Raw genomic sequence first — 12200 nt, forward strand, 5'->3', positions numbered from 1 at the left:
TACTGTTGCCATATACATATTTCACCTTCATAAAGCGAGACAAAAACCCAAAATCTCACAGGTTATGTTTAAGCACACAATATATAAATATCATTCTCTTAAGTTCCAATCTTTACACAAAAACAAAAGAAATAAAAAATAATAAAACATGCTTTAGAACAACCCATATCTGTATGGTAATTGCGACACCTCTAGAGTCTATATTGAAAAAACAGACCTTCTCCCCCATATCCCCATTAAACCTCAGAAAAGTTTAAAGACAACAATAGAGAGGATTATTGAATTACCTCATTACTGACTGTTTGTCCTTTCTTTACCGAGGCTGTCATCCGCAACTCAACTTCTCGTCTCAGCGCTGCAAGCTAAAAGAAAGCAAAACGTTTAAATGTCACAACCAGCCTCGGTGGTGTAGTGGTTAAGTCATCATCGGACTTAAGGCTGGTAGGTACTGGGTGTGCCTCCCGATACTGGCTCCTCCCACCCAGAGTGAGTTTAACAACTCAATGGGTCAGTGCACTGACTTTGCTCTCACTAACCAGTTACAATTTTTATTTTAAATGGAAATTATCACATTGATGTACTTACCTTGTCCAACGCCCAATCTCTATTTTTGTGCCGAGGTGTCGTTAAACATTCATTCTTTCACTGACCAGTAATAACTAACCACTAGTCCACTGTCCTGGACAGACAGTCCATACAGTTGAGGTGTGTATGCCAAGGACAGCGTGCTTGAACATTAATTAGATATAAGCACCAAAATGACTATAACTGAATGAATGAATAAACGTCACCCTGCACATTACTTGATCATCAGATTTAAGGAAACTTACATATGGGCTGAATTTACAAAGCCTGTTTTTTTCTAAAAGGGACCTAGTTTTTTGATAGCAGTTTTTGATAACTGAAATCATACTTTACTATTTTATTATTTAGATTATCCATTTCCATACATTCGAAGTGTCTTTAGTTATCCTAGTGTTTTTAATATCACAAAATGTATTTCTCATATTTTTAAAAACGCACGTGAATCTGAGACTTAACAGCTATGGAGTCGAGTTTTAGTCTATTTTTAGAGGGTATTTGGCCATTTCAAAGTCACACACTCATGTTTCACTCAATTGTAACTTTATCCAAATGTGTTATAGGTTTGTAGATTAACTAAACTTAGTGTTAATTTTTACGGGTTGAAACTAGGGTCTCTCCCTTTAAGCACTGTAAATATACAGAGTTATGTAATGGAGAATGAACGAGGTGTAGATTCATGAAAAATAATTCACAAGCCCCATAGGGGCGAGTTACCGTAATTATTTTTCAGGGCGAGTTAATTATTTTTCATGAATATACACTTCAGAGTGCATTCTATAACTTAATCAATTAGCAATTTTTTGAAAATTACATGACTGCTAAATTAACTTCTATTTGATAATTTTTAATGAAAATATTGGTTAAAATGGCAAAGAATATTTACAAAACTAACAACCCAAAACAGTAGGATCCTTTCGGACCTAACCTGAATGATTCGGTCAAGAAAACCTCAGCAGTAGATAGCTGGCATTAAGCGTGATGCATGTACTAAACGTGTAACCTCTGATTTCAAATTTAGTTTCTGACAATCTTTGTTGTATTCTGCCAGAATACATTACTATCACTAGTATCAGGTTTTATAAGGCTTAAATCACATGTTCATTTGATGATGCAGATGCTGGGCCTCGCGGGTTAAAGTGGTGTACTTGTTTACAATGTAAACGTTCTGTCAGTAGTGGGTTTGAATTGTTCAAATTGCATTGTTTCACAGATGTTGGTTCTTGAAAAATAATCTACGCCTTGAACAATAGTGTGACGTCACAGGTATGGATATATTATGTGTAAGACTAAAACAGGCTCTGTATATTAAGTCCAAAGTGTTTGCACATTCTAATAAATGAAAGCTGAAAGGTAAAAAAACAAAAATAGCCATTTTAAATATATCTTGGAACAGGTAGTAATATAAAGAGCAGGCAAACCCAGCACCTACATGCCTTAAGTCTGATGGCTTAATAATGAATAATTCTACCACAGTCCGAGGCACATCGTAAATGGAATGGAAAGTAAAGAGCATGTGCGTAATGACAGCACATTCTAAACTATAGCTATTGGGCATTAAAAACATGGTTATTTGTTTATATAGTTTCATAATATGGAGAAACCCGCCACTATCACATAGGCTACTTCTACTGAATTGTTCCAGCCAGTGCACCACAACTGGTATATTAAAAGCTGCGATATGTGCTATCCTGTCTGTGAGATAGTGCCTATATAACATCCCTTGCTACTAATGAAAAAATGTAGTGGGTTTCCTCTCTAAAACAATCTGTCAAAATTACCAAATGTTTTACATCCTATAGCTGATAGTTAACAAATCAATGTGCACTTAAAAAAAAAAAAATTCTTTAATATGCACTTTTCCAGACAGGACAGCACATACCATGGCCTTTGATACACCAGTCGTGGTTGGGTTGACAAAAAAACATCTAATGGATCTGTTAAGAATGTTCAATCCTAAGACACAAGCACCTGCAAGTCGAGTGCTCTACCAGCTGAGCTAAATTCCAATGCCTGAAAGTAAAGGTAACCTAGGAAACACCCAATGACTTTGAACATACGTCCGATTCTTTTGTGAGGTCGAACTCTCGATTGCTGTCTTTGAACTTGGCCGTGTGGTACGGACCTTCACTCATGGTCACCATCACAGGAGCACGAGTCATCATTTCACCGGAACCTCTGTATGTCGAACAAAATTAACAAATTTAATATAATTTTAAAAGTATGTTTCCCTCACAAATGTTCTATGTCATGCAAAAAGAAAATTACAGAGTCTTAAATATTCTGAACACCAAAAGAAACACGAATATAATTTTCATTTGTAGCATTGAATTAAGTTTTATAATAAGGGATTAACACACATTGATATTCAGTGGAATTACAGGTTGATATTATACCATCTTATCATTTTACAGAACCAAGTGTTTGTAATCAAGTAAACCTGTTCTAATTAAATTTACAAACAGTATCATAACCCTGGTATGTGTTTCTTTTTGCTGTTCAGTATAAAATGGCCCAGATTCACGCCGGACTGACAATTCTTGTAGATATATAGAGTACAAGATCCGACAGATTCCATTCATTCTTGACATGTTGTCTGGCAAATATCAACTAGTTAAGATTCATGATATTAAATATGACTATTTATGACAGCAGAGTCAAATACACTAAAACACCTCTAAACTGAAAAACCACAGGACCAAGTAAAAAATGTGGTTTTTAAAAGAGACCATGAAAAATGTTTAGTTTTCAGAGAATTTCGGCTGTGGAGAAGCAGAACAGATGACCGAACATGTCATCCAAGACTGCATAAACCTTCAGCAGCTGAGGGAGACTACCTGGACAACTACAACAACTCTCCAGAAGAAGCTGTATGGCACAAGAAGTGATCTACAGAGAATCGTATCATTCACAGTCACTGCTGGCCTCGACGTGTAGTCAACAAGCGAACGAAAAGAAGAAGAAGAGAATTTCGGTTTACAGAAAGTTTGGTTTTGTCGAGTTTAACTGTACTTCCATATCCATTAATATTAAGAAGTAAATACACTTTACTTTTCTTTGTGGAAAACACATGATCATTGTTATAAGCAGATATACACGGCTTAACTAACTAGTTTGCTGAATACGTACCGTGGAAATATTCTGGCTTGCACTAGCATCTCCAACACACTGGTTTTCCCAGAACTCTGATCACCAATAACTACAACCTTGAAACAAGAAGAAGTAATTCAATACATCTTCCTTGTATACAAATTAGATAAGAAAGTACTAAAATCATTCTCAGTATCTTAATTGCAAGATTGTATTTATCCATATTCTGTATGCACAAAATACATGATAGAGATGGGGGAAAAAGCCAATCAGATCTTCACAAATGAATTATTTTAGTTATTCAGCAATTTCCTCATAATTTATCAATCATCATAGAAATATTTTATGATACTATTTAAACAGAAGCTTTTACGGTATATTGAAAGACAAGGCTTTAAACATCAAATATGTTTTAAAAATAATTTAAAAAAATTAATCAATGACCAATACTGACCCTGGGCAGGTTGTCGTGGGTGTTGTAACTTGAGTCATACACACTTAGTTCATCCAGCACATCGGAATACAAGTCTATCAAAGACTTCTGTAACAACAATCATCATTAAAACATTAATATTTAAAAATAAAATTCTAAAACTGTTATGGATGTTCATCTCTTTGCATTTTAATTTTTATTTTAATTAATACAAATTATGTTGAGAAAGTCATGATTAATTTATTTTTATTCAAAACAAATAAAATTAATTTCACAATTAATTTATTACATGTTTTTTGTGGGGTTTTTTTTATAGCATATATTGAGAAAGAAAGAAAGAAATGTTTTATTTAATGAGGCACTCAACACATTTTATTTACAGTTATATGGCGTCAGACATATGGTCAAGGACCACACAGATTTTGAGAGGAAACCCGCTGTCGCCACTACATTGGCTACTCTTTTCGATTAGCAGCAAGGGATCTTTTAGTTGTGCTTCCCACAGGCAGGATAGCACAAACCATCGCCTTTGCTGAACCAGTTATGGATCACTGGTCGGTGCAAGTGGTTTACACCTACCCAATGAGCCTTGCGTAGCACTCAATCAGGGTTTGGAGTCGGTATCTGGATTAAAAATCCCATGCCTCGACAGGAATTCGAACCCAGTACCTACCAGCCTGTAGACCGATGGCCTAACCACGACGCCACCGATACAGGTAGCATATATTGAGATGCAACTGTAATCCAAGCTTCACTGACCTAGACCTTATAGTTTGTTCAAAATGGATCTAAATGCAAAAATGGTACGCACTGACACTAGTTCCAAAGTGCGATTTGCGTCAAAATTTGGGTTGCTAACATTAGCGTGACAAGGATTTTATATTGGAGAGTCACCAACATTGGTGAGGGGGTGGGGAACCCACAATGTTTATGACTCCTGTTATGTAATGATAGGCAAATATAAAAGGTAACGGGGGAAAATGAAGTGTGATTGGGAGGCATAGCCTCCATGACCACTCATGACTACGCCACATTTTGGTTACTAACCACCCCCCCACATTAAATATCCTAAATGTATTGTGATACACCATGTTTACCACACAATTAAAATACAAGGTGTTGCAGCATTTTAATATGCACCATCTTGCTGCAATATTTTCTTTGATGTCAAGATCCGTACCATACAGACAGGATAGCACATACCACAGCCTTTGATGTACCAGTCGTGGTGCACTGGCTGGAGCGAGAAATAGTGCAATGGGCCCAGTGATGGGGATCGATCCCAGACCAACCGCGCATCAAGCGGGTGCTTTACGACTGGGCTACATCCCGCCCATAATATTACCAGTGCAAGGCTATTAAACGAACCTTCATCACTCGCTTCTTTCCCGTCTTCATTTCTTTCAACAGCAGCTGTTTCCTCAACTCCTTGTTGTCCTGTTCCAACCTCTCAATCTCTTTCTGGTACCTCGCCTAACAGGGAAACAATATTTATTATATAACATTTAGTGAAATATCTTAAAATATCAGTGAAATAAAAGTGTTATCAGTCACTCAGTGACGATAATACATTTTAGAGTGAAAATTTCACTATTTCACACTAAAAAGTGTTATCGTCACTGTAGAAAGTGTTATGTTTACTGTAAGAAAGCCGGAACTATTTTTCTGCTGGCAGTTTAAAAATAAAGGTAAATTGCCAAAAGTTATATAATAAATAGAAAATTTCATGTTTTTTTTGTCAAATATGATTTATATCTCATTGAGTAAAATTTGCAATCATATCACACTCATAGTGCAATCGTGAGATATGATTGCAAACTTCACTCGATGATATATAAATCATATTTGACATAAAACATGAAATGTCCTCCATTTATCTACTATATTTATTACTATTACAGTGAAACCTGTCTAAACTTTTACGGTTTCAGAATTTTATAAATTCTAAAATATGACCCTCCAAACACCAGATCCTGTCTCAATAGGATCAATATTAGGTCTTCAGCATGATATGGTTTAGACAGGTTTTACTGTGTTATAAAAAAAAGGTAAAATCATACACATATTTCTGGGGTGAAAATTATCTTGTCATTTAGAAATTTTAAGCTGAGACATTGCAAGAAGGGAATGATAATCAACCTAAATCTCTTCATTAAGTTTATTGATTACATTTCTTGACATTAGACCCCAATCTTACTTCAGTTAAAGGCAGGGAACATTTTGATTTTGAAATTTTAAATAGTGACATTTCTAATCTATTGAAAATTTATTAGCAACTATGTCCCGCCATGTATATAAACAGAAGTTCATTTTCATGCTGTCTTGAAACAGGTGTAGAGATAAAATTTCAACGAACCTGAACAGCCATCATTTCATTCTGAATCTGATCAATTCTCGCCTTTCCTGCAGGCTGAAATTATAATAAGAAAAATACTAATAAGCAAAACTCTCCATTCATAATTGTTTTCGTACAAATTTACGTTAATGGCGACTACCTGTAATCCGTTAACATAGTAATCCACTCCCACGAGACAATCTCAAGTAGAATAATTTGTAGCGCCTCTTATTTAGATGGTATCAATATGGTAATACCGTAAAGGGCCCCATAATTTAAGTTCGGGGAACAATTAATCACTCTCCTCAATTTTTTTCACGGAAAGGTCCAAGTGTCACTTTAAAATTCTCAAATAACTGCCTTTTCAAATAACTGTTTGTGAGCACAATTTTTATATTACATCAATATCCCCAGAAATTACAGTAAATTAGATTAATATTGCATCATGGTTTGTTTTTTCTGCACAAAACCCCACCTTGGCGCATGTTTGCGATGTGTAAATTTCGTGAACAACCATTGGTATTGACAATGCATATTGGCGATTAAACTTGTGTGTATAAATTTCACTTCAGATTGGGCACGAATAATGTGAAATTTATAAGCATGCATTCCTCCATCAGTTCCAGCCAGTGCACGACTGGTATACCAAAAGGCCGTGGTATGTGCTATCCTGTCTGTGGGATGGTGCATATAAAAGATCCCTTGCTGCTAATGGAAAAAAAATGTAGCGGATCTCCTCTCTAAGACTATATGTCAACATTATGACTGGTATACCAAAGGCCATGGTATGTGCTATCCTGTCTGTGGAATGGTGCATATAAAAGATCCCTTGCTGCTAATGGAAAAAAAATGTAGCGGGTCTCCTCTCTAAGAAATTATGAAATGCTTGATGATTAATAAATCAATGTGCTCTAGTGGTGTCGTTAAACAAAACAAACTCCCCCCCCCCCCCTCCCCTCCACCAGTTTACAGTAGGGGCCACATTTATGAAGCCTGTTTTTCTTAAAAGCAGGTGTTTAAGCATTGTAACACATAAACAGGCTTTGTAAGTTTGTTTATTTTGTTTAACGACACCACTAGAGCACACTGATTAATTAATCGATCAGCTACTGGACGCCAGACATTTGGTAATTCTGACAAGTAGTCATCAGAGGACAATTGCTACATTTTTCCTAATGCAGCAAGGGATCTTTTATATGCACTTTTCCACAGACAGGAAAGCACATACCACTGCCTTTGACCAGTTGTGGTGCACTGGTTGGAAATGAAAAAAACCCACCCTCAATCAACTGAATGGATCCACTGAGGTGGTTCGATCCTGCAACACAAGCACCTCAAACGAGCACTCAACTAACTAAGCTAAATCCCGCCCCAAGGCTTTGTAGATTCGGCCCAATATATTTCATGTCTTACGTCTGATTTGCTATCAACCGCAGACCTAGATCCTCCACCAAACACCGCTCCAGCAGTCATAGGTAAGTCTGCATCTAGATAACAAAATCAGCAAATATTAAACAAAATAACCTAACATTAATAAATAGCATTCAAACAGGAAATAAACATTGCACTGAAATAATATCTTTCTGTCAGTTTTTTTAAGAAACTACTTCTAATATGAAATCAATTGATGAAAGTTTAGCGAGTTAGGATTCAGATACTGGATAATAATTATATAGCACATCAACAGGATGTAAGTCAAGGTATTAACAACCCTGCCCATGCCCAGAGTGCAGAATCCAAGAACACGGCTTGGAAAAACAACAACAAAAAAACCCCTTTTTTTTGGTATATTATACATGGTTATCAGTCTAAGATTTAAAAAAAAACTTAAACTAAATTGGCTTAATTTGTATTTTCTTTTTGTTAACTCGGCATTTAGTATTTAGTTTATATAGAGTAAACACTTATTAAACAAAACTAAAAATTCCCATTTATTATAATGATTACTGAAACCCATTTCCTATCTAAAAAAAACACACCACCAAATAACAAAGAAAACAAAAACAAACAAAACTTAAAAAAACAAACTAATAAACAACCCTCACCCCCCCCCCCCCCAAAAAAAAACCCAACCCCTTAAAAATAAAATTAAAACTGTAGACCTGTCTCAGAGAATTCTTGACATGGGGGGGATGGGTATAAATAATTATTAGCATTAAAAGAAGACTAGAAGGGACTGGGGCATTCAGCCTTCTTTATATGCACCATCCCACAGATAGGATAGTACATACCATGGCCTTTCATATGCCAGTCGTGGTTCACTGGCTGGAACGAGAAACAGCCCAATGGGCTCACCAACGGGGATCGATCCCAGACTGACTGCACATCGAGCGAGTGCTTTACCACTGGGCTAGGTCCCACCCCCGAATCCACTTGGTTGATCCATTCTCTGATTAGGGGGTTTTCCCATCCAAACCAATACCCAAGGCTGGTAATCAAAGGCCTTTACGGCCAAGATATGTGCTGCTAATGGACAAACATAGCAGATTTCAGAGTCAGAATTACCAAATGTTTGACATCAAGTAGTCGAGGTTTAATAAATTAATGTGCTCTAGTGTTGTCATTAAACAAATTGAACTTTTAAGTCTAGCAACAACTATAGTTTAGACAACAATTAGCTAATTGTTTTTAAAAAATTCTGAGGTGTCATTAAGAGAAAATTACTTTCCTTTTCTTAAAGATAAATAAAAGGACTTTAAACAACTGGCACTGATATTGATCATATCATTTTGGGCCAATACAGCCTTCTACTACTTTTATTACTTTCTTACGGACCGCCAACATGACAGTTCTATTGAAAATGGTCAAAATTTTGTTGCTGGCCATGGAAATTCATACAGCCAAGCTTTTTTTCAGAAAACTGAAACACTGTATTGAGCTAATACAAACATAAACATTGATAACGATAAACAAAACAAGAATATTTAAGTAACATTCAAATGTTAAAAAACCCACAAAAACATTAAAACAATTTTTTGAAAACGGTAAAAAAAACAAGCCAGTCATTTTAAAGAATAAAGTTAACGAAAGAAGTGTTCTTGAATTCTACAAACCTGGCAAAGAACCATCAACCACTTGCAACTCTTGTTTTAACCCCAAACCTGACGATGGAAGGAATATGGATTTAGACTGACAGACAAATGTCCAATTTGACACACAAAAAAATTAGAAAAAAAAAAAGAAAAAAAAAAGACAAGCAAAGCTGAAAATTAGAATCAATGACTCATTATAAAATGGTTAATATTTATTGCCGTAAATTGTCATGCTGCAGTTTGTATGTTTCATACATTGTACAACCTCTCTAATAGAGAGTGCCTCGTAAGATGGATAATTTTGGACAAATGCTTTTAATGTTATATACAATAACATAAACTGATCCACAAATGAAAAGTGAACATTACTTTAGCTTTCTATTATATATATATCTGTCTATATCTATCTATATTCAATTATTTATTTATTTTGAATCACATTTAATTTAGGGTTTTGTTGTTGGTTAAAATTATCAGTGTCTTGTGAAAATTTTAGGCCCATATTCACTTTCTTTATTGTTTAGTATGTTCAATTAATAAATAAATGCCAAATGCACAAGTGTAATTACTAGTTATTAAGCAGGTAGAGATTAATAATTACTAGTAATAACACCAACAAAGAACAAAACAAACAAAAAGAAGCAAATGGAGAAAACTTGAGTGTTTTCTCTTTTATAGATACATTACCTGTCCTCAAACAAGTGCACCTCCCCCCCACGCAAGTGGTCTGGTCCGAACATCCCAACAGCCAATGGGATGGCCTAAATTCTTCTACTGCATACTGCTCTCTAGTTCCGGTCACATGACTGTAACTTCCTTCTTTTTCCCTGAGCGCATCGCACGGAGAACAGGAAGCGGGGAGGCCCGGGCGGGATGAATCTTGAGGACAGGTAATGTATCTATAAAAGAGAAAACACTCAAGTTTTCTCCATTTCTATAGACATTACCTGTCCTCAAACAAGTGCAGCATTCAACAGATGGTGGTGGGTGCCGAGATCCGTAGATGCTTGTGATAACTCCCCAACCGGAAAGAGGCTGACTAGTGGAAGAATAAGGCCAACCTTGGTAAGCCCTCATCCTAGGGATGCCCGTCACAGACCAATGCAGGTGATGTTAGTAACAACAACCAGAATGGTGGCATCCGTCAGCAGTGGCAGGTACGGCTCCTAGAACACATGGACCAGGAGGCGGAAAGCCACATCTCATGCTGGTTCTGACAGGGTGGGAAGACGTAGCCACCAGGGATGCAGGTGTTAGGTAACCCTCACGTATTGAAGTGTTATAGTTTTTTCAATAACAAGCGACAACCTAATGAGGTGCATCCGTCAGAACATTGAACAAAACAAGACCCCCGAGTGTTTTCTGTCTAGTACACCAAAGATCTGTTAGTTCAATAACGACAACCAATAACCACATGCAGTGCAGGGTAAAGGTTATCGAGACAAAAGTTCCGGCACCAGTACGTGAACTGTGCAAAAGAACAAAAGTCTAAGCAATCCTCATCTGTCTATTCGATGGACATCTCGGTATGCAGCCCAGAATCAGACAGACATCAACGGCGACGAGGACGGCTTTGTATTCAACAGAGTCTGTGCAGCAACAACCGGACCCAGATGATGGAACCCCTCAACGTCTTCTGTGGAGACATCCCTCAGATAATAGTTGGCGAAGATGGAGTCCGTAGCCCAGAACCAACCAGTGATAATGTGCTGAATGGGTGTGTTGCAGTGCAGGGACATCGTGGCAGCCAAGGCACGGAGTTCATGCGGATTAGAAGCAGACGGAGCAGGTAAACCCTCCTTCTGATAGGCGGTCAGGATAGAAGACCGGATCCAGGTGGCCACCGTGTTCTTGGTAAGGTCCCTCAACCAACTCTGGTTACAGGAAAGGAAAAGTCTTTTGCGATGTTGTCGAAAAGATCTGGTCCTCTCGATGTACTGGTGCAGGGCTCTGACAGGGCACAACGCCAAGTCCTCAACGTCCGCCGGACCAACGATAGAGGAGAGGGCCTGCACAACATACGAACGAGGGGCTTGGTCTGGTAACTGATTCTTTGCAACAAAGTTCATGAGTAACCCCAAGTTGACTGCACGCCGATCTTGGTGAAAACGTACCAAGTCTACATCAAGAGCATGGAGTTCTGAGACACGGGCAGCCGTGGCAAAACCGAGTAAAAACACCGTCTTCCGAATCAAGTCTTGCAGGGAAGAGGATTCGATCGGCTCATAAGGTGCGGTCGATAACGCTCGTAACACCAGATTCAGGTCCCATCTTGGTGGCCGAAACCGGTGTACTTGATCATCAAGGCGAAACCCTTTGATCATCTTATGGATCTCAGGAATACCCGATAACTTCGTTCCAGTAGCGACATCACGAACAGTAGCGATGACCGAAACGTACCCAGCGATGGTAGACCCTTTAATCGTAAAGTGGTCCGCAGATACAGCCAAAAAAACCCAGCAAGACGAAGTATCTGGATCGTCTGAGGTTTGAGGTTTGAGGTTTTGCCGGACACACCCTCGGTGAAAGCAAAGCCATCTGACGTTGTAAGCCACAGTAGTAGATGATATGTGCGCTTTCAAAATGGCCGCCGTAGACTGTGAAGAAAAACCTTTCTTCTTTCTCAAACTCTTGGCGATAAAGTCCACGCGTGCAGTTGGAACAACTGCGGACGTGGATGGTATAGTCTTGACGTGGGATGCAGCAACAGATGATCCCAGTCTGGGCA

The 12200-nt window shown here is 37.8% G+C and overlaps 1 protein-coding gene across 4 annotated transcripts in view; it reads right to left on the bottom strand.

Annotated features, from left to right (window-relative positions):
* LOC121390117 (dynamin-like 120 kDa protein, mitochondrial) overlaps positions 1–12200 on the bottom strand; it is a 51413-nt gene that overhangs the window by 25383 nt on the left and 13830 nt on the right. For 2 of the 4 annotated variants that reach the window (XM_041521849.1, XM_041521848.1), the window contains exons 5-12: positions 9494–9541; positions 7854–7927; positions 6462–6515; positions 5474–5578; positions 4127–4213; positions 3712–3788; positions 2643–2760; positions 288–362 (exon numbers count right to left, since the gene is read on the bottom strand). In XM_041521849.1, coding sequence (XP_041377783.1) covers positions 288–362; positions 2643–2760; positions 3712–3788; positions 4127–4213; positions 5474–5578; positions 6462–6515; positions 7854–7927; positions 9494–9541 — 638 coding nt within the window. The remainder of the gene's footprint in view (positions 1–287; positions 363–2642; positions 2761–3711; positions 3789–4126; positions 4214–5473; positions 5579–6461; positions 6516–7853; positions 7928–9493; positions 9542–12200) is intronic. The other 2 variants (XM_041521851.1, XM_041521850.1) reach the window with 1 other exon arrangement.

The sequence above is a fragment of the Gigantopelta aegis genome, chromosome 15 (genome assembly GCF_016097555.1).
Source record: "Gigantopelta aegis isolate Gae_Host chromosome 15, Gae_host_genome, whole genome shotgun sequence".
Lineage (NCBI taxonomy): Eukaryota > Metazoa > Mollusca > Gastropoda > Neomphalida > Peltospiridae > Gigantopelta > Gigantopelta aegis.